Below are 23,743 nucleotides of genomic sequence, written 5' to 3'. Positions count from 1 at the left end.
GCATGGATACAATGACTGGATATAATGTCTGCCAATAATGTATGGATCAGTTTATGGCTTTAACAAATTGATTTAATGTATGGCTATACTGTATGTCTATAATGTATGGCTTTAATGTAGGGCTATAATGTATTGGTACAATCTTTGTCTATAATGTATGGATCCGATGTATGGATATAATGTATGGATACAATGACTGGATAAAATGTAAGGATATAATGGATGCAATGCATGGATATAATGTATGGCTGTAATGCAGGGCTAAAATATATGGATACAATGTATGGATATAATGTGTGGCTATAATGTAGGGCTATAATGATGTACATAATGTATAGCTATAATGTATTGATACAATGTATGGCTATAATGTAGGGCTTTAATGTATGGATACAATGTATGGTTAGAATGTGTGTCTATAATGTATGGATAAAATGTATGGCTATAATGTATGGATACAATACATGGGTATAATGTATGGCTATAATGTATGGGTATAACGTATGGCTATAATATAGGGCTATAATGTATGGCTGTATAGATAATACATCAGGTAGTCTATTGACCTTGAGTAGCCTACTGGTGAATAATAATAATCCACTTAGGCCCTCAAATTGAAATCAATGCTGTTTGCACGTCTTTTCAATGGAATTATGTTGAATCAATCTGGAAGAGACGATGAAATTACATCTGTGCCCAGTGGGCAATCCCCCCCCCCCCCGTCCCATTCTTAAGAAAACCAGCAGGCTCTGGACCTCGTAGGGTAAGAGTTGAATTCCCCTGCACTAAGGAATAGAGAGAGCCTTCCAGGACAACTCAGACATAGTATACATCTATCTAGTCCACAAGATGACACTGTTTCACAACCATTTCCAACCGCCAACACACAGTAACATCCTACTGTCTCTTCTACACCTGAGATCACCAGGCACAAAAGAAGAAGATAACCTAACTCTAACTATGTATCATACCATGACATATTATTATCATACCATTACATATTAATATCATACCATGACATATTATTATCATACCATTACATATTAATATCATACCATGACATATTATTATCATACCATTACATATTAATATCATACCATGACATATTATTATCATACCATTACATATTAATATCATACCATGACATATTATTATCATACCATTACATATTATTATCATACCATTACATATTATTATCATACCATGACATATTATTATCATACCATGACATATTATTATCATACCATGACATATTATTATCATACCATTACATATTATTATCATACCATTACATATTATTATCATACCATGACATATTATTATCATACCATTATCATACCGTCTGTATCTCCTTTGTCTCACTCTATGCTACAAATATTTATATGGTGCTACAGTAGATATACCCTACAGACCAACATGTTGTTATAGTAGATATATCCTACAGTCCAACATGTTGTTATAGTAGATATATCCTACAGTCCAACATGTTGTTATAGTAGATATATCCTACAGTCCAACATGTTGTTATAGTAGATATATCCTACAGACCAACATGTTGTTATAGTAGATATACCCTACAGACCAACATGTTGTTATAGTAGATATACCCTACAGACCAACATGTTGTTATAGTAGATATATCCTACAGACCAACATGTTGTTATAGTAGATATATCCTACAGACCAACATGTTGTCATAGTAGATATATCCTACAGACCAACATGTTGTTATAGTAGATACATCCTACAAATCAACATGTTGTTATAATAGATATATCATACAGACCAACATGTTGTTATAGTAGATATATCCTACAGACCAACATGTTGTTATAGTAGATACATCCTACAAATCAACATGTTGTTATAATAGATATATCATACAGACCAACATGTTGTTATAGTAGATATATCCTATAGATCAACATGTTGTTAGAGTAGATATACCCTACAGACCAACATGTTGTTATAGTAGATATATCCTACAGACCAACATGTTGTTATAGTAGATATATCCTACAGACCAACATGTTGTTATAGTAGATATATCCTACAGACCAACATGTTGTTATAGTAGTATTATCCTATAGACCAAGACCAACATGTTGTTATAGTAGATATATCCTACAGACCAACATGTTCTCCCACCAATACCTTCTCCCACCTATCTCCTGATTCTGCCTCCTCAACCCTCCTCTCCTCCCTCTCTGCATCCCTTGACTCTCTATGTCCCCTATCCTCCAGGCCGGCTCGGTCCTCCCCTCCCGCTCCGTGGCTCGATGACTCATTGCGAGCTCACAGAACAGGGCTCCGGGCAGCCGAGCGGAAATGGAGGAAAACTCGCCTCCCTGCGGACCTGGCATCCTTTCACTCCCTCCTCTCTACATTTTCCTCCTCTGTCTCTGCTGCTAAAGCCACTTTCTACCACGCTAAATTCCAAGCTTCTGCCTCTAACCCTAGGAAGCTCTTTGCCACCTTCTCCTCCCTCCTGAATCCTCCGCCCCCTCCCCCCCTCCTCCCTCTCTGCAGATGACTTCGTCAACCATTTTGAAAAGAAGGTCGACGACATCCGATCCTCGTTTGCTAAGTCAAACGACACCGCTGGTTCTGCTCACACTGCCCTACCCTATGCTCTGACCTCTTTCTCCCCTCTCTCTCCAGATGAAATCTCGCGTCTTGTGACGGCCGGCCGCCCAACAACCTGCCCGCTTGACCCTATCCCCTCCTCTCTTCTCCAGACCATTTCCGGAGACCTTCTCCCTTACCTCACCTCGCTCATCAACTCATCCCTGACCGTTGGCTACGTCCCTTCCGTCTTCAAGAGAGCGAGAGTTGCACCCCTTCTGAAAAAACCTACACTCGATCCCTCCGATGTCAACAATTACAGACCAGTATCCCTTCTTTCTTTTCTCTCCAAAACTCTTGAACGTGCCGTCCTTGGCCAGCTCTCCCGCTTTCTCTCTCTGAATGACCTTCTTGATCCAAATCAGTCAGGTTTCAAGACTAGTCATTCAACTGAGACTGCTCTCCTCTGTATCACGGAGGCGCTCCGCACTGCTAAAGCTAACTCTCTCTCCTCTGCTCTCATCCTTCTAGATCTATCGGCTGCCTTCGATACTGTGAACCATCAGATCCTCCTCTCCACCCTCTCCGAGTTGGGCATCTCCGGCGCGGCCCACGCTTGGATTGCGTCCTACCTGACAGGTCGCTCCTACCAGGTGGCGTGGCGAGAATCTGTCTCCTCACCACGCGCTCTCACCACTGGTGTCCCCCAGGGCTCTGTTCTTGGCCCTCTCCTATTCTCGCTATACACCAAGTCACTTGGCTCTGTCATAACCTCACATGGTCTCTCTTATCATTGCTATGCAGACGACACACAATTAATCTTCTCCTTTCCCCCTTCTGATGACCAGGTGGCGAATCGCATCTCTGCATGTCTGGCAGACATATCAGTGTGGATGACGGATCACCACCTCAAGCTGAACCTCGGCAAGACGGAGCTGCTCTTCCTCCCGGGGAAGGACTGCCCGTTCCATGATCTCGCCATCACGGTTGACAACTCCACTGTGTCCTCCTCCCAGAGCGCCAAGAACCTTGGTGTGATCCTGGACAACACCCTGTCGTTCTCAACTAACATCAAGGCGGTGGCCCGTTCCTGTAGGTTCATGCTCTACAACATCCGCAGAGTACGACCCTGCCTCACACAGGAAGCGGCGCAGGTCCTAATCCAGGCACTTGTCATCTCCCGTCTGGATTACTGCAACTCGCTGTTGGCTGGGCTCCCTGCCTGTGCCATTAAACCCCTTCAACTCATCCAGAACGCCGCAGCCCGTCTGGTGTTCAACCTTCCCAAGTTCTCTCACGTCACCCCGCTCCTCCGTTCTCTCCACTGGCTTCCAGTTGAAGCTCGCATCCGCTACAAGACCATGGTGCTTGCCTACGGAGCTGTGAGGGGAACGGCACCTCAGTACCTCCAGGCTCTGATCAGGCCCTACACCCAAACAAGGGCACTGCGTTCATCCACCTCTGGCCTGCTCGCCTCCCTACCACTGAGGAAGTACAGCTCCCGCTCAGCCCAGTCAAAACTGTTCGCTGCCCTGGCCCCCCAATGGTGGAACAAACTCCCTCACGACGCCAGGACAGCGGAGTCAATCACCACCTTCCGGAGACACCTGAAACCCCACCTCTTTAAGGAATACCTAGGATAGGTTAAGTAATCCCTCTCACCCCACCCCCCCTAAGTTTTAGATGCACTATTGTTAAGTGACTGTCCCACTGGATGTCATAAGGTGAATGCACCAATTTGTAAGTCGCTCTGGATAAGAGCGTCTGCTAAATGACTTAAATGTAAATGTAAATGTAAATGTTGTTATAGTAGATACAACCTACAGACCAACATGTTGTTATAGTAGATATATCCTACAGACCAACATGTTGTTATAGTAGATAAATCCTACAGACCAACATGTTGTTATAGTGGATATATCCTACAGACCAACATGTTGTTATAGTAGATATATCCTACAGACCAACATGTTGTTATAGTAGATATATCCTACAGACCAACATGTTGTTATAGTAGATATATCCTACAGACCAACATGTTGTTATAGTAGATATATCCTACAGACCAACATGTTGTTAGAGTAGATATATCCTACAGATCAACAAGTTGTTATAGTAGATATATCCTATAGACCAACATGTTGTTATAGTAGATATATCCTACAGATCAACATGTTGTTATAGTAGATATATCCTACAGACCAACATGTTGTTATAGTAGATATATCCTACAGATCAACAAGTTGTTAGAGTAGATATATCCTACAGATCAACATGTTGTTATAGTAGATATATCCTACCTACACTACCTTAGTACACTACTGTAGCCCAGTACACTACCTTTGACCACTCTCAGAGTATGTAGGGGGAATTTGGGAGTCCCTGCCAGTGTTCTCACCTTGTACTCCTGGACCACCCCATTCTGCTCCTCCTCTGGAGGCGGTTGCCAGGACACCACAATGGCGGTCCCATTGTCCCCGCTCTCTGAGACGGTAACCCCACGAGGGGCTGCACTGGGAGCTGGGGACAGACAGATGGACACAATAACACGTTAATGTAATACACCATCAACAGTAACACACACTGTTACAACAGTAACACACACTGTTACAACAGTAACACACACTGTTACAACAGTAACACACACTGTTACAACAGGAACACACACTGTTACAACAGTAACACACACTGTTACAACAGTAACACACACTGTTACAACAGTAACACACACTGTTACAACAGGAACACACACTGTTACAACAGGAACACACACCGCTACAACAGTAACACACACTGTTACAACAGGAACACACACTGTTACAACAGTAACACACACTGTTACAACAGTAACACACACTGTTACAACAACAGTAACACACACTGTTACAACAGTAACACACACTGTTACAACAGTAACACACACTGTTACAACAGGAACACACACTGTTACAACAGTAACACACACTGTTACAACAGTAACACACACTGTTACAACAGTAACACGCACTGTTACAACAGTAACACACACTGTCACAACAGTAACACACACTGTTACAAACAACAGTAACACACACTGTTACAACAGTAACACACACTGTTACAACAGTAACACACACTGTTACAACAGGAACACACACTGTTACAACAGGAACACACACTGTTACAACAGTAACACACACTGTTACAACAGTAACACACACTGTTACAACAGTAACACGCACTGTTACAACAGTAACACACACTGTCACAACAGTAACACACACTGTTACAACAGTAACACGCACTGTTACAACAGTAACACACACTGTTACAACAGTAACACGCACTGTTACAACAGGAACACACACTGTTACAACAGGAACACACACTGTTACAACAGTAACACGCACTGTTACAACAGTAACACACACTGTTACAACAGGAACACACACTGTTACAACAGTAACACACACTGTTACAACAGGAACACACACTGTTACAACAGGAACACACACTGTTACAACAGGAACACACACTGTTACAAACAACAGTAACACACACTGTTACAAACAACAGTAACACACACTGTTACAACAGTAACACACACTGTTACAAACAACAGTAACACACACTGTTACAACAGGAACACACACTGTTACAACAGTAACACACACTGTTACAACAGTAACACACACTGTTACAACAGTAACACACACTGTTACAACAGTAACACACACTGTTACAACACACACTGTTACAACAGTAACACACACTGTTACAACAGTAACACACACTGTTACAACAGTAACACACACTGTTACAACAGGAACACACACTGTTACAACAGGAACACACACTGTTACAACACACACTGTTACAACAGTAACACACACTGTTACAACAGTAACACACACTGTTACAACAGGAACACACACTGTTACAACAGTAACACACACTGTTACAACAGTAACACACACTGTTACAACAGGAACACACACTGTTACAACAGGAACACACACTGTTACAACAGTAACACACACTGTTACAACAGTAACACACACTGTTACAACAGTAACACACACTGTTACAACAGTAACACACACTGTCTGTCCCCACACACTGTTACAACAGTAACACACACTGTCTGCTCTCTCCTCACACACTGTTACAACAGTAACACACACTGTCTGCTCTCTCCTCACACACTGTTACAACAGTAACACACACTGTCTGCTCTCTCCTCACACACTGTTACAACAGTAACACACACTGTCTGCTCTCTCCTCACACACTGTTACAACAGTAACACACACTGTCTGTCCCCACACACTGTTACAACAGTAACACACACTGTCTGTCCCCACACACTGTTACAACAGTAACACACACTGTCTGTCCACACACACTGTTACAACAGTAACACACACTGTCTCTCCTCACACACTGTTACAACAGTAACACACACTGTCTGTCCTCACACACTGTTACAACAGTAACACACACTGTCTGTCCTCACACACTGTTACAACAGTAACACACACTGTCTGCTCTCTCCTCACACACTGTTACAACAGTAACACACACTGTCTGTCCTCACACACTGTTACAACAGTAACACACACTGCTACAACAGTAACACACACTGTTACAACAGTAACACACACTGCTACAACAGTAACACACACTGTTACAACAGTAACACACACTGTTACAACAGTAACACACACTGCTACAACAGTAACACACACTGTTACAACAGTAACACACACTGCTACAACAGTAACACACACTGCTTCAACAGTAACACACACTGTTACAACAGTAACACACACTGCTACAACAGTAACACACACTGCTTCAACAGTAACACACACTGTTACAACAGTAACACACACTGGTACAACAGTAACACACACTGTTCCAACAGTAACACACACTGCTACAACAGTAACACACACTGTTACAACAGTAACACACACTGCTACAACAGTAACACACACTGCTACAACAGTAACACACACTGTTACAACAGTAACACACACTGCTACAACAGTAACACACACTGTTACAACAGTAACACACACTGCTACAACAGTAACACACACTGCTACAACAGTAACACACACTGCTACAACAGTAACACACACTGTTACAACAGTAACACACACTGTTACAACAGTAACACACACTGTCTGCTCTCTCCTCACACACTGTTACAACAGTAACACACACTGTCTGCTCTCTCCTCACACACTGTTACAACAGTAACACACACTGTCTGCTCTCTCCTCACACACTGTTACAACAGTAACACACACTGTCTGTCCCCACACACTGTTACAACAGTAACACACACTGTCTGTCCCCACACACTGTTACAACAGTAACACACACTGTCTGTCCACACACACTGTTACAACAGTAACACACACTGTCTCTCCTCACACACTGTTACAACAGTAACACACACTGTCTGTCCTCACACACTGTTACAACAGTAACACACACTGTCTGTCCTCACACACTGTTACAACAGTAACACACACTGTCTGCTCTCTCCTCACACACTGTTACAACAGTAACACACACTGTCTGTCCTCACACACTGTTACAACAGTAACACACACTGCTACAACAGTAACACACACTGTTACAACAGTAACACACACTGCTACAACAGTAACACACACTGTTACAACAGTAACACACACTGTTACAACAGTAACACACACTGCTACAACAGTAACACACACTGTTACAACAGTAACACACACTGCTACAACAGTAACACACACTGCTTCAACAGTAACACACACTGTTACAACAGTAACACACACTGCTACAACAGTAACACACACTGCTTCAACAGTAACACACACTGTTACAACAGTAACACACACTGGTACAACAGTAACACACACTGTTCCAACAGTAACACACACTGCTACAACAGTAACACACACTGTTACAACAGTAACACACACTGCTACAACAGTAACACACACTGCTACAACAGTAACACACACTGTTACAACAGTAACACACACTGCTACAACAGTAACACACACTGTTACAACAGTAACACACACTGCTACAACAGTAACACACACTGCTACAACAGTAACACACACTGCTACAACAGTAACACACACTGTTACAACAGTAACACACACTGTTACAACAGTAACACACACTGTCTGTCCCCACACACTGTTACAACAGTAACACACACTGTCTGCTCTCTCCTCACACACTGTTACAACAGTAACACACACTGTCTGTCCTCACACACTGTTACAACAGTAACACACACTGTCTGCTCTCTCCTCACACACTGTTACAACAGTAACACACACTGTCTGCTCTCTCCTCACACACTGTTACAACAGTAACACACACTGTCTGCTCTCTCCTCACACACTGTTACAACAGTAACACACACTGTCTGCTCTCTCCTCACACACTGTTACAACAGTAACACACACTATCTGTCCCCACACACTGTTACAACAGTAACACACACTGTCTGTCCCCACACACTGTTACAACAGTAACACACACTGTCTGCTCTCTCCTCACACACTGTTACAACAGTAACACACACTGTCTGTCCTCACACACTGTTACAACAGTAACACACACTGTCTGCTCTCTCCTCACACACTGTTACAACAGTAACACACACTGTCTGTCCTCACACACTGTTACAACAGTAACACACACTGTCTGTCCCCACACACTGTTACAACAGTAGCACACACTGTCTGCTCTCTCCTCACACACTGTTACAACAGTAACACACACTGTCTGTCCCCACACACTGTTACAACAGTAACACACACTGTCTGCTCTCTCCTCACACACTGTTACAACAGTAACACACACTGTCTGTCCTCACACACTGTTACAACAGTAGCACACACTGTCTGCTCTCTCCTCACACACTGTTACAACAGTAACACACACTGTCTGCTCTCTCCTCACACACTGTTACAACAGTAACACACACTGTCTGCTCTCTCCTCACACACTGTTACAACAGTAACACACACTGTCTGCTCTCTCCTCACACACTGTTACAACAGTAACACACACTATCTGTCCCCACACACTGTTACAACAGTAACACACACTGTCTGTCCCCACACACTGTTACAACAGTAACACACACTGTCTGCTCTCTCCTCACACACTGTTACAACAGTAACACACACTGTCTGCTCTCTCCTCACACACTGTTACAACAGTAACACACACTGTCTGCTCTCTCCTCACACACTGTTACAACAGTAACACACACTGTCTGCTCTCTCCTCACACACTGTTACAACAGTAACACACACTATCTGTCCCCACACACTGTTACAACAGTAACACACACTGTCTGTCCCCACACACTGTTACAACAGTAACACACACTGTCTGCTCTCTCCTCACACACTGTTACAACAGTAACACACACTGTCTGTCCTCACACACTGTTACAACAGTAACACACACTGTCTGCTCTCTCCTCACACACTGTTACAACAGTAACACACACTGTCTGTCCTCACACACTGTTACAACAGTAACACACACTGTCTGTCCCCACACACTGTTACAACAGTAACACACACTGTCTGTCCTCACACACTGTTACAACAGTAACACACACTGTCTGTCCCCACACACTGTTACAACAGTAACACACACTGTCTGTCCCCACACACTGTTACAACAGTAACACACACTGTCTGTCCCCACACACTGTTACAACAGTAACACACACTGTCTGTCCCCACACACTGTTGCAACAGTAACACACACTGTCTGTCCTCACACACTGTTACAACAGTAACACACACTGTCTGTCCCCACACACTGTTGCAACAGTAACACACACTGTCTGTCCTCACACACTGTTACAACAGTAACACACACTGTCTGTCCCCACACACTGTTAAAACAGTAACACACACTGTCTGTCCCCACACACTGTTACAACAGTAACACACACTGTCTGCTCTCTCCTCACACACTGTTACAACAGTAACACACACTATAGCTCTTTCCTCACACACTGTTACAACAGTAACACACACTGTCTGCTCTTTCCTCACACACTGTTACAACAGTAACACACACTGTCTGCTCTTTCCTCACTTCTACTGCTCTCATAAATGGATCCTATCCAGAAGAGAACAGAAGTAGAAATAACAGAGTCAAGGACTGTCTCTATTCACTAGGTGTCTGTACTAACAGAAGTAGAAATAACAGAGTCACGGACTGTCTCTATTCACTAGGTGTCTGTACTAACAGAAGTAGAAATAACAGAGTCACGGACTGTCTCTATTCACTAGGTGTCTGTACTAACAGAAGTAGAAATAACAGAGTCACGGACTGTCTCTATTCACTAGGTGTCTGTACTAACAGAAGTAGAAATACCAGAGTCACGGACTGTCTCTATTCACTAGGTGTCTGTACTAACAGAAGTAGAAATAACAGAGTCACGGACTGTCTCTATTCACTAGGTGTCTGTACTAACAGAAGTAGAAATACCAGAGTCACGGACTGTCTCTATTCACTAGGTGTCTGTACTAAAAGGACTGTTTTTCTTTGTTCAGAGAAAGTATTTGGGGAAAAGAAAGAAAATCACTGTTTTTTCAAACAAGGAGAATGATGATTGCAATGTTTACGCTTGGAGGGTGTGTGTGTTGATTTTACACTAATGAGCATAACTAAAGTGATTTAATCATGACAACATACAGCATAACACTCTTAATCTCATTCTGATTCACTGTAATGAAACCACGCATTTCTGGGAGTGAGGGCATCGTGTTTGAACTCTGAAAACAATTAGCAACAGAATTAGCCACAAAAGCAACAGGGAGAAATGAAAACACACACCCACACACACACATTTTGGCAAACTATCTTTATTTCAGTCAGCTCCTCTCTCATTCATTCCACATGACTATCATGATGCTTCACTCTGGGATGCACCCAAACCCCGGAAGATTTCCACAATCAAACAATCACAACCTATCAACAAATATATTTCTTAGATATTACTTGATAGATGTTACTGCACTGCCGGAGCTGGAAGCACAAACATTTTCGCTACACTTGCAATAACTGCGTGTCTACTAATCACGTGTATGTGACCAAATACAATTTGATTTGATTTGATTAGCACAGCACTGATGTGAACGTAGCATTTGGGTTCATCAACCTCTGGGTATCACAGGACGTTTTCAAACAGTACAACATCTGGCCCTAACACGCAGAAAACACCACGGGACATAATATGATCCTTTAATCACAGCGTCTGCTGGGAACAGCTGTTGTTCTCACACACATGCAGAGTCGCAAAGGTCACAGACAAACTCGGGACACAGGACAGGTTGTTTGGTTTGTGGAGTGTTTGTTGTTTAGGTACAAGTGGTTCCTGTTTGCCACTGGTTCTGTATAGGTCCAGTGAGAGAGTGGTTCTGTATAGGTCCAGTGAGAGATTGGTCCTGTACAGGTCCAGTGAGAGAGTGGTACTGTATAGGTCCAGTGAGAGAGTGATCCTGTATAGGTCCAGTGAGAGAGTGGACCTGTACAGGTCCAGTGAGAGAGTGGTCCTGTACAGGTCCAGTGAGAGAGTGGTCCTGTATAGATCCAGTGAGAGAGTGGTTCTGTATATGTCCAGTGAGAGAGTGGTCCTGTATATGTCCAGTGAGAGAGTGGTCCAGTATAGTTCCAGTGAGAGAGTGGTCCTGTATAGGTCCAGTGAGAGAGTGGTCCTCTATAGGTCCAGTGAGAGAGTGGTCCTGTATAGGTCCAGTGAGAGAGTGGTCCTGTATAGGTCCAGTGAGAGCGTGGTTCTGTATATGTCCAGTGACAGAGTGGTCCTGCATAGGTCCAGTTAGAGAGTGGTCCTGTATAGGTCCAGTGAGAGAGTGGTCCTGTATAGGTCCAGTGAGAGAGTGGTCCTGTATAGGTCCAGTGAGAGAGTGGTCCTGTATAGGTCCAGTGAGAGAGTGGTTCTGTATAGGTCCAGTGAGAGAGTGGTCCTGTATAGGTCCAGTGAGAGAGTGGTTCTGTATAGGTCCAGTGAGAGAGTGGTCCTGTATAGGTCCAGTGAGAGAGTGGTCCTGTATAGGTCCAGTGAGAGCGTGGTTCTGTATATGTCCAGTGACAGAGTGGTCCTGCATAGGTCCAGTTAGAGAGTGGTCCTCTATAGGTCCAGTGAGAGAGTGGTTCTGTATAGGTCCAGTGAGAGAGTGGTTCTGTATAGTTCCAGTGAGAGAGTGGTTCTGTATAGGTCCAGTGAGAGAGTGGTCCTGTATAGGTCCAGTGAGAGAGTGGTTCTGTATAGGTCCAGTGAGAGAGTGGTCCTGTATAGGTCCAGTGAGAGACTGTTCCTGTATAGGTCCAGTGAGAGAGTGGACCTGTACAGGTCCAGTGAGAGAGTGGTCCTGTATAGGTCCAGTGAGAGAGTGGTCCTGTATAGGTCCAGTGAGAGAGTGGTCCTGTATAGATCCAGTGAGAGAGAGGTTCTGTATATGTCCAGTGAGAGAGTGGTCCTGTATATGTCCAGTGAGAGAGTGGTCCAGTATAGTTCCAGTGAGAGAGTGGTCCTGTATTGGTCCAGTGAGAGAGTGGTTCTGTATAGGTCCAGTGAGAGAGTGGTCCTGTATAGGTCCAGTGAGAGACTGTTCCTGTATAGGTCCAGTGAGAGAGTGGACCTGTACAGGTCCAGTGAGAGAGTGGTCCTGTATAGGTCCAGTGAGAGAGTGGTCCTGTATAGGTCCAGTGAGAGAGTGGTCCTGTATAGGTCCAGTGAGATACTGGTCCTGTATAGGTCCAGTGAGAGAGTGGTCCTGTATAGGTCCAGTGAGAGAGTGGTTCTGTATAGGTCCAGTGAGAGAGTGGTTCTGTATATGTCCAGTGACAGAGTGGTCCTGTATAGGTCCAGTGAGAGAGTGATCCTGTATTGTTCCAGTGAGAGAGTGGTCCTGTATAGGTCCAGTGAGAGAGTGGTCCTGTATAGATCCAGTGAGATAGTGGTTCTGTATATGTCCAGTGAGAGAGAGGTCCTGTATATGTCCAGTGAGAGAGTGGTCCAGTATAGGTCCAGTGAGAGAGTGGTCCTGTATAGGTCCAGTGAGAGAGTGGTCCTGTATAGGTCCAGTGAGAGAGTGGTCCTGTATAGGTCCAGTGAGAGAGTGGTCCTGTATAGGTCCAGTGAGAGAGTGGTCCTGTATAGGTCCAGTGAGAGAGTGGTCCTGTATAGGTCCAGTGAGAGAGTGGTTCTGTATAGATCCAGTGAGATAGTGGTTCTGTATATGTCCAGTGAGAGAGAGGTCCTGTATATGTCCAGTGAGAGAGTGGTCCAGTATAGGTCCAGTGAGAGAGTGGTTCTGTATAGGTCCAGTGAGAGAGTGGTTCTGTATATGTCCAGTGACAGAGTGGTCCTGTATAGGTCCAGTGAAAGAGTGATCCTGTATTGTTCCAGTGAGAGAGTGGTCCTGTATAGGTCCAGTGAGAGAGTGGTCCTGTATAGATCCAGTGAGATAGTGGTTCTGTATATGTCCAGTGAGAGAGAGGTCCTGTATATGTCCAGTGAGAGAGTGGTCCAGTATAGGTCCAGTGAGAGAGTGGTCCTGTATAGGTCCAGTGAGAGAGTGGTCCTGTATAGGTCCAGTGAGAGAGTGGTCCTGTATAGGTCCAGTGAGAGAGTGGTCCTGTATAGGTCCAGTGAGAGAGTGGTTCTGTATAGGTCCAGTGAGAGAGTGGTTCTGTATAGGTCCAGTGAGAGAGTGGTTCTGTATAGGTCCAGTGACAGAGTGGTCCTGTATATGTCCAGTGACAGAGTGGTCCTGTATAGGTCCAGTGACAGAGTGGTCCTGTAGAGTCCTACCACTAATCACATGGACTGGTAATCCTTCACAAACACAGAGCTGCTCTCCAAAGACAAACACACACACACACACACACACACACAGACACAGACAGACAGACAGACAGACAGACAGACAGACAGACAGACAGACAGACAGACAGACAGACAGACAGACAGACAGACAGACAGACAGACAGACAGACAGACAGACAGACAGACAGACAGACAGACAGACAGACAGACAGACAGACAGACAGACAGACAGACAGACAGACAGACAGACAGACAGACAGACAGACATGTCCACCCACCTTCCTCCAGAGTCTTGGCTATCTTGATCTCACTGTCTGTTCCCTGGAACTCATTGAAGAAGGGGCGAACTTTGAACTCGTAGGTGACTCCCTTCCTGAGCTGCGGTACCACAGTACTGTCCTCTCCTGGGGTTCTCACCTCAAACACAGTCCAGTCACTCCTCTGATGCCCCTCTGGAGAGGTTCGGTACATCACCTTATAACCCTGGATGTACTGAGACTGCTGCTCCACCTAGTGGCCAGGGGAGAAGACAACACACACACATATCCACACACACAGACACACAGGTCAGCTTGACTCTATTTAGGTGCTCTGAGTGACTCTACAGTGGAAAGTCTCTCTTCATCGTTCTGGAACTCATTATCAATAGACAGTTCAGTTGTTGCTTTAGGCCAGTTTAACTAACGTGGCTGTCCCTGGCTGGCTGGCTGGCTGGCTGGCTAGTGGGGACCGGAGTGCTAACTCATCAAATGGCCCTCCGTCTGTGTGTGGCCAGTGGAGCGGATCCGTTTGGAGCGTCAGCGATGTGTGGAACCCGCAATGCACCATGAGATCATAGCCCAGAGGTTCCTGAGAGTCTGGTCCTGGTTAGAGGGGGCTAGAAAAGGGCGCCCAGAACAGCCCGGCCTGTCTCCTCCTGACTTACGGAGAACTGTAGTCTAGAATCAGGGGTCAGTGCAGCCTCTCATACTAACTGACATACACACATCAGGGGACAGGACAGGCTGAAGGTACAGAGAGAGACTTGATGGCAAACATCATATTGTATATTGGTAAAGGTGGATATTGATTTAGAAATGTTCTGGACAGTCAGACACAGTCAGTCAAAGTCACAGTCAGTTAGTCATTTAAAGTCAGTTACAGTCAGTTACAGTCAGTCACAGTCAGTCATAGTCATATGAAGTCAGTTACAGTCAGTTATAGCCAGTTATAGTCAGTTATAGTCAGCCACAGTCAGTCAGTCAGTTACAGTCAGTTACAGTCAGTCACAGTCAGTTATAGTCAGTTATAGTCAGTCAAAGTCAGTTACATTCAGTCACAGTCAGTCACAGTTAGTCATAGTCAGTTATAGCCAGTTATAGTCAGTCACAGTCAGTCATAGTCAGTCACAGTCAGTCACAGTCAGTCACAGTCAGTTATAGTCAGTCACAGTCAGTCATAGTCAGTCACAGTCAGTCACAGTCAGTCATAGTCAGTTATAGTCAGTTATAGTCAGTCACAGTCAGTCACAGTCAGTCACAGTCAGTCATAGTCATTAATAGTCAGTTATAGTCAGTCACAGTAGGTCACAGTGAGTTATGGTCAGTTATAGTCAGTCAAAGTCAGTTACATTCAGTCACAGTCAGTCACATTCAGTTATAGTCAGTCACAGTCAGTTACAGTCAGTTATAGTCCATCACAGTCAGTTATAGCCAGTTATAGCCAGTTATAGTCAGTTATAGTCAGTCAGTCAGTTACAGTCAGTTACAGTCAGTCACAGTCAGTTATAGTCAGTTATAGTCAGTCAAAGTCAGTTACATTCAGTCACAGTCAGTCACAGTTAGTCATAGTCAGTTATAGCCAGTTATAGCCAGTTATAGCCAGTTATAGTCAGTCACAGTCAGTCATAGTCAGTCACAGTCAGTCACAGTCAGTCACAGTCAGTTATAGTCAGTCACAGTCAGTCATAGTCAGTCACAGTCAGTCACAGTCAGTCATAGTCAGTTATAGTCAGTTATAGTCAGTCACAGTCAGTCACATTCATTCATAGTCATTAATAGTCAGTTATAGTCAGTCACAGTAGGTCACAGTGAGTTATGGTCAGTTATAGTCAGTCAAAGTCAGTTACATTCAGTCACAGTCAGTCACAGTCAGTTATAGTCAGTCACAGTCAGTTACAGTCAGTCACATTCATTCATAGTCAGTCACAGTCAGTCATAGTCAGTCACAGTCAGTCACAGTCAGTCACATTCAGTTATAGTCAGTCACAGTCAGTCATGGTCAGTTATAGTCAGTTATAGTCAGTTATAGTCAGTCACAGTCAGTCACAGTCAGTCACATTCATTAATAGTCAGTTATAGTCAGTTATAGTCAGTCACAGTAGGTCACAGTGAGTTATGGTCAGTTATAGTCAGTCACAGTCAGTCACAGTCAGTTATAGTCCATCACAGTCAGTTATAGCCAGTTATAGTCAGTTATAGTCAGTCAGTCAGTTACAGTCAGTTACAGTCAGTCACAGTCAGTTATAGTCAGTTATAGTCAGTCAAAGTCAGTTACATTCAGTCACAGTCAGTCACAGTAGGTCACAGTGAGTTATAGTCAGTTATAGTCAGTTATAGTCAGTCAAAGTCAGTTACATTCAGTCACAGTCAGTCACAGTCAGTTATAGTCAGTCACAGTCAGTTACAGTCAGTTATAGTCCATCACAGTCAGTTATAGCCAGTTATAGCCAGTTATAGTCAGTTATAGTCAGTCAGTCAGTTACAGTCAGTTACATTCAGTCACAGTCAGTCACAGTCAGTTATGGTCAGTCACAGTCAGTCATAGTCAGTCACAGTCAGTCACAGTCAGTCATAGTCAGTTATAGCCAGTTATAGTCAGTCACAGTCACTTATAGTCAGTCACATTCAGTCATAGTCAGTCACAGTCAGTTATAGTCAGTCACAGTCAGTCACAGTCAGTCACAGTCAGTTATAGTCAGTTATAGTCAGTCAAAGTCAGTTACATTCAGTCACAGTCAGTCACAGTCAGTCATAGTCGGTTACAGTCAGTTATAGTCAGTCACAGTCACTTATAGTCAGTCACAGTCAGTCACAGTCAGTCACAGTCAGTTATAGTCTGACACAGTTAGTCACAATCAGTCATAGTCAGTTATAGTCAGTCACAGTCAGTCATAGTCAGTCACAGTCAGTCACAGTCAGTCATAGTCAGTTATAGTCAGTTATAGTCAGTCAAAGTCAGTTACATTCAGTCACAGTCAGTCACAGTCAGTCATAGTCGGTTACAGTCAGTTATAGTCAGTCACAGTCAGTCATAGTCAGTCACAGTCAGTCACAGTCAGTCAAAGTCAGTTATAGTCAGTTATAGTCAGTCAAAGTCAGTTACATTCAGTCACAGTCAGTTAAAGTCAGTTATAGTCAGGCACAGTCAGTCACAGTCAGTCACATTCATTCACAGTCAGTTAAAGTCAGTTATAGTCAGTCACAGTCAGTTAAAGTCAGTCATAGTCATTTATAGTCAGACACAGTCAGTCATAGTCAGTTATAGTCAGTCACAGTCAGTCACAGTTAGTCACAGTCAGTCACAGTCAGTCACAGTCAGACACAGTCAGTTATAGTCAGTTATAGTCAGTCACAGTCAGTCACAGTCAGTCACAGTCAGTCACAGCCAGTTACAGTCAGTAAAAGTCAGTTAAAGTCAGTTATTGCTGATCACGTGTTAGCGAACTTGACATCATCAATACATTTGCTTCTATTGAATGTATGAATTTTACAAAACAACCTATCGCTGTGAAATAGAAGGATACTGTAGTGTACTGTACTGTAGTGTAATGTACTCTAGAATACTGTACTATACTGTAGTGTACTGTACTGTAATGTACTCTAGAATACTGTACTATACTGTAGTGTAGTGCACTGTACTGTACTGTAATGTACTCTAGAATACTGTACTGTACTATAATGTAGTGTACTGTGCTGTACTGTAATGTACTCTAGAATACTGAACTATACTGTAGTGTACTGTAGTGTAATGTACTCTAGAATACTGTACTATACTGTAGTGTAGTGCACTGTACTGTACTGTAATGTACTCTAGAATACTGTACTATACTGTAGTGTACTGTTCTGTACTGTAATGTACTCTAGAATACTGTACTATACTGTAGTGTACTGTACTGTACTGTAATGTACTCTAGAATACTGTACTATACTGTAGTGTAGTGCACTGTACTGTACTGTAATGTACTCTAGAATACTGTACTATACTGTAGTGCACTGTATTGTACTGTAATGTACTCTACAATACTGTACTATACTGCAGTGTACTGTACTGTAGTGTACTGTAATGTACTGTAATGTACTCTAGAATACTGAACTATATTGTAGCGTACTGTACTGTAGCGTAATGTACTGTAATGTACTGTAGAATACTGTACTATACTGTAGTGTACTGTACTGTAGTGGACTGTAATGTACTGTAATGTACTCTAGAATACTGTACTATACTGTAGTGTACTGTACTGTAGTGTACTGTAATGTACTGTAATGTAATCTAGAATACTGTACTATACTGTAGTGTGCTGTACTGTAGTGTACTGTAATGTACTGTACTGTAATGTACTGCACTGTAGTGTACTATACTGTAGTGTACTGTAATGCACTGTAATGTACTCTAGTGTACTGTACTATACTGTAGTGTACTGTAATGCACTGTAATGTACTCTAGTGTACTGTACTATACTGTAGTGTGCTGTACTGTAGTGTACTGTAATGTACTGTACTGTAATGTACTGCACTGTAGTGTACTATACTGTAGTGTACTGTAATGCACTGTAATGTACTCTAGTGTACTGTACTATACTGTAGTGTGCTGTACTGTAGTGTACTATAATGTAGTGTACTGTACTGTAATGTACTCTAGAATACTGTACTATACTGTAGTGTACTGTACTGTAGTGTAATGTACTCTAGAATACTGTACTATACTGTAGTGTAGTGCACTGTACTGTACTGTAATGTACTCTAGAATACTGTACTGTACTATAATGTAGTGTACTGTACTGTAATGTACTCTAGAATACTGTACTATACTGTAGTGTACTGTACTGTAGTGTAATGTACTCTAGAATACTGTACTATACTGTAGTGTAGTGCACTGTACTGTACTGTAATGTACTCTAGAATACTGTACTGTACTATAATGTAGTGTACTGTGCTGTACTGTAATGTACTCTAGAATACTGTACTATACTGTAGTGTACTGTACTGTAATGTACTCTAGAATACTGTACTATACTGTAGTGTGCTGTTCTGTACTGTAATGTACTCTAGAATACTGTACTATACTGTAGTGTACTGTACTGTACTGTAATGTACTCTACAATACTGTACTATACTGTAGTGTACTGTACTGTAGTGTACTGTAATGTACTGTAATGTACTCTAGAATACTGAACTATATTGTAGCGTACTGTACTGTAGCGTAATGTACTGTAATGTACTGTAGAATACTGTACTATACTGTAGTGTACTGTACTGTAGTGGACTGTAATGTACTGTAATGTACTCTAGAATACTGTACTATACTGTAGTGTACTGTACTGTAGTGTACTGTAATGTACTGTAATGTAATCTAGAATACTGTACTATAATGTAGTGTGCTGTACTGTAGTGTACTGCACTGTAGTGTACTATACTGTAGTGTACTGTAATGCACTGTAATGTACTCTAGTGTACTGTACTATACTGTAGTGTACTGTAATGCACTGTAATGTACTCTAGTGTACTGTACTATACTGTAGTGTGCTGTACTGTAGTGTACTGTAATGTACTGTACTGTAATGTACTGCACTGTAGTGTACTATACTGTAGTGTACTGTAATGCACTGTAATGTACTCTAGTGTACTGTACTATACTGTAGTGTGCTGTACTGTAGTGTACTGTAATGTACTGTACTGTAATGTACTGCACTGTAGTGTACTATACTGTACTGTAGTGTACTTTAGTGTGCTGTAATGTACTCTAGTGTACTGTACTATACTGTACTGTACTGTAGTGTACTGTAGTGTACTGTAATGTACTGTACGGTAATGTACTCTAGTGTACTGTACTATACTGTAGTGTACTGTACTGTAATGTACTCTAGTGTACTGTAATATACAGTAGTGTACTGTACTGGACTGTATGTAATGCACTGTAGTGTACTGTACTATACTTTAGTGTAGTGTACTCTAGTGTACTGTACTGTACTGTACTGTAGTGTACTGTACTCTACTGTTGTGTACGGTAATGTACTGTACTGTAATGTACTCTAGTGTACTGTACTGTACTGTACTGTGCTGTTTTAGATATTTCTTTTTTATCCCTCCTATAAAATGTGCTGTCAGCTCAGGTGGTCTTCATTAGGCTCAGAAATGTGCAAGGGTTAAGCAGAAACACATAAGAACAACATACAAGCCAGAAACTGCCATGAGATTTTTAACCCCCAAAAAACGATCAAACCACGGCCATGTAAATACAATGTAAACTTGTTAGTGACTAATGGTGGAAAACCTAGTTGGTAACTGGCATCAGGCTGTAAGACAGGGTAACTGGGCATCAGACCGTCAGACAGGGTAACTGGGCATCAGACCGTCAGACAGGGTAACTGGGCATCAGGCCGTCAGACAGGGCAACGGGGCATCAGACCGTCAGACAGGGTAACTGGGCATCAGACCGTCAGACAGGGTAACTGGGCATCAGGCCGTCAGACAGGGCAACGGGGCATCAGACCGTCAGACAGGGTAACTGGGCATCAGACCGTCAGACAGGGTAACTGGGCATCAGACCGTCAGACAGGGTAACTGGGCATCAGGCCGTCAGACAGGGCAACGGGGCATCAGACCGTCAGACAGGGTAACTGGGCATCAGACCGTCAGACAGGGTAACTGGGCATCAGACCGTCAGACAGGGTAACTGGGCATCAGGCCGTCAGACAGGGCAACTGGGCATCAGACCGTCAGACAGGGTAACTGGGCATCAGACCGTCAGACAGGGTAACTGTGCATCAGACCGTCAGACAGGGTAACTGTGCATCAGGCCGTCAAACAGGGCAACTGGGCATCAGACCGTCAGACAGGGTAACTGTGCATCAGACCATCAGACAGGGAAACTGTGCATCAGGCCGTCAAACAGGGCAACTGGGCATCAGACCGTCAGACAGGGTAACTGGGCATCAGACCGTCAGACAGGGTAACTGGGCATCAGACCGTCAAACAGGGCAACTGGGCATCAGACCGTCAAACAGGGTAACTGGGCATCAGACCGTCAGACAGGGTAACTGGGCATCAGACCGTCAGACAGGGTAACTGGGCATCAGACCGTCAGACAGGGTAACTGGGCATCAGACCGTCAGACAGGGTAACTGGGCATCAGGCCGTCAGACAGGGTAACTGGGCATCAGACCGTCAGACAGGGTAACTGGGCATGAGGCCGTCAGACAGGGTAACTGTGCATCAGGCCGTCAGACAAGGTAACTGTGCATCAGGCTGTCAGACAAGGTAACTGTGCATCAGGCTGTAAGACAAGGTAACTGTGCATCAGGCCGTCAGACAAGGTAACTGTGCATCAGGCTGTCAGACAAGGCAACTGTGCATCAGACCGTCAGACAGGGCAACTGGGCATCAGGCTGTCAGACAAGGTAACTGTGCATCAGGCTGTAAGACAAGGTAACTGTGTATCAGGCTGTAAGACAGGGCAACTGGGCATCAGGCTGTCAGACAAGGTAACTGTGCATCAGGCTGTCAGACAAGGTAACTGTGCATCAGGCTGTCAGACAAGGTAACTGTGCATCAGGCTGTCAGACAAGGTAACTGTCTTTTACAACCCCCCCCTCTCCTACCACATATTCAACCTCACCCCTCTCCTACCACATATTCAACCTCACCCCTCTCCTACCACATCTACAGCCCCCCTCCTTCCAAATCTACAACTCCCCCCTCTCCTACCACATCTACAACCCTCCCCTCCTACCAAATCTACAACCTCCCACCCCCTCCTACCACATATTCAACCTCCCCTCTCCTACCACATCTACAACCCCCTCCTACCAAATCTACAACCCCCCTCTCCTACCACATCTACAACCCTCCCCTCCTACCAAATCTACAACCTCCCACCCCCTCCTACCACATATTCAACCTCCCCTCTCCTACCACATCTACAACCCCCCTCCTACCACATCTACAACCCCCTCCTACCAAATCTACAACCCCCCTCTCCTACCACATCTACAACCCTCCTCCTACCAAATCTACAACCTCCCACCCCCTCCTACCACATATTCAACCTCCCCCACTCTCCTACCACATCTGCAACCTCCCCCCTCTCCTACCACATATTCAACCTCCCCCTCTCCTACCAAATCTACAACCCCCCTCTCCTACCACATCTACAACCCCCACTCCTACCACATCTACAACCGCGCCCCCTCCTACCACATCTACACCCCCCTCCTACCACATCTACAACCCCCATCCTACCACATCTGCAACCTCCCCCTCTCCTACCACATCTACACCCCCTATCCTACCACATCTGCAACCTCCCACCCTCTCCTACCACATCTACACCCCCGCCCTTCTACCACATCTACAACCCCCCTCCTACCACATCTACAACCCCCCTCCTACCACATCTACACCCCCCCTCCTACCACATCTACAACCCCCCTCCTACCACATCTACAACCCCCCCACTCCTACCACATCTACAACCCCCCTCCTACCACATCTACAACCCCCCTCCTACCACATCTACAACCCCCACCTCCTACCACATCTACAACCCCCCTCCTACCATCCTACCACATCTACAACCCCCCTCCTACCACATCTACAACCCCCCCCTCCTACCACATCTACAACCTACTTCATCCTGAGAGCACTAGTTGGCCGCCTCTTCCTTCTAACTTGTATTAATTTAACAGCAGTCAGGTGTTTTCAATCTGGGAGGGCACAGGCTTGCTAGCTGCGCTGCTGGGCGGCTTATGCAGTCGACTGTGTGTTGTGGAGTGTTTTGAGTGGGCCGTGGTGGGTTGGTGTAGCTCTGACTGAAGACAGACAGAGAGACAGACAGACAGACAAGACCTACAGCAGCAGTGCTGGCCAGTGTGACTGGCCCTGAACAGATGGGCAGAGTTTTGACAGGGTTTCAGTCTGTTCTCTGTTTTCTGTCTCTGCAGTGCAGTGTCCGTCCTCTACAGGACACTAGGACATTAGCACTGCTGAGTGGCCAAACAAATCGACCGTGAGCCCAGAGCGCTCCAGACCTTGCCAC

The 23,743-nt window shown here is 44.3% G+C and overlaps 1 protein-coding gene across 1 annotated transcript in view; it reads right to left on the bottom strand.

The window, feature by feature from the left end:
• LOC124005266 (roundabout homolog 1-like) overlaps positions 1–23,743 on the bottom strand; it is a 485,264-nt gene that overhangs the window by 70,308 nt on the left and 391,213 nt on the right. The window contains 2 exon segments of the mRNA XM_046314363.1: positions 4,964–5,085; positions 14,728–14,959. Of these exon segments, the coding sequence (XP_046170319.1) occupies positions 4,964–5,085; positions 14,728–14,959 (354 nt within the window).

This window comes from Oncorhynchus gorbuscha, linkage group LG19 (genome assembly GCF_021184085.1).
Source record: "Oncorhynchus gorbuscha isolate QuinsamMale2020 ecotype Even-year linkage group LG19, OgorEven_v1.0, whole genome shotgun sequence".
Classification (NCBI taxonomy): Eukaryota; Metazoa; Chordata; class Actinopteri; order Salmoniformes; family Salmonidae; genus Oncorhynchus; species Oncorhynchus gorbuscha.
Note: the sequence above shows the minus strand (reverse complement) of the source record. Positions and strands in the feature narration are given on the sequence as shown.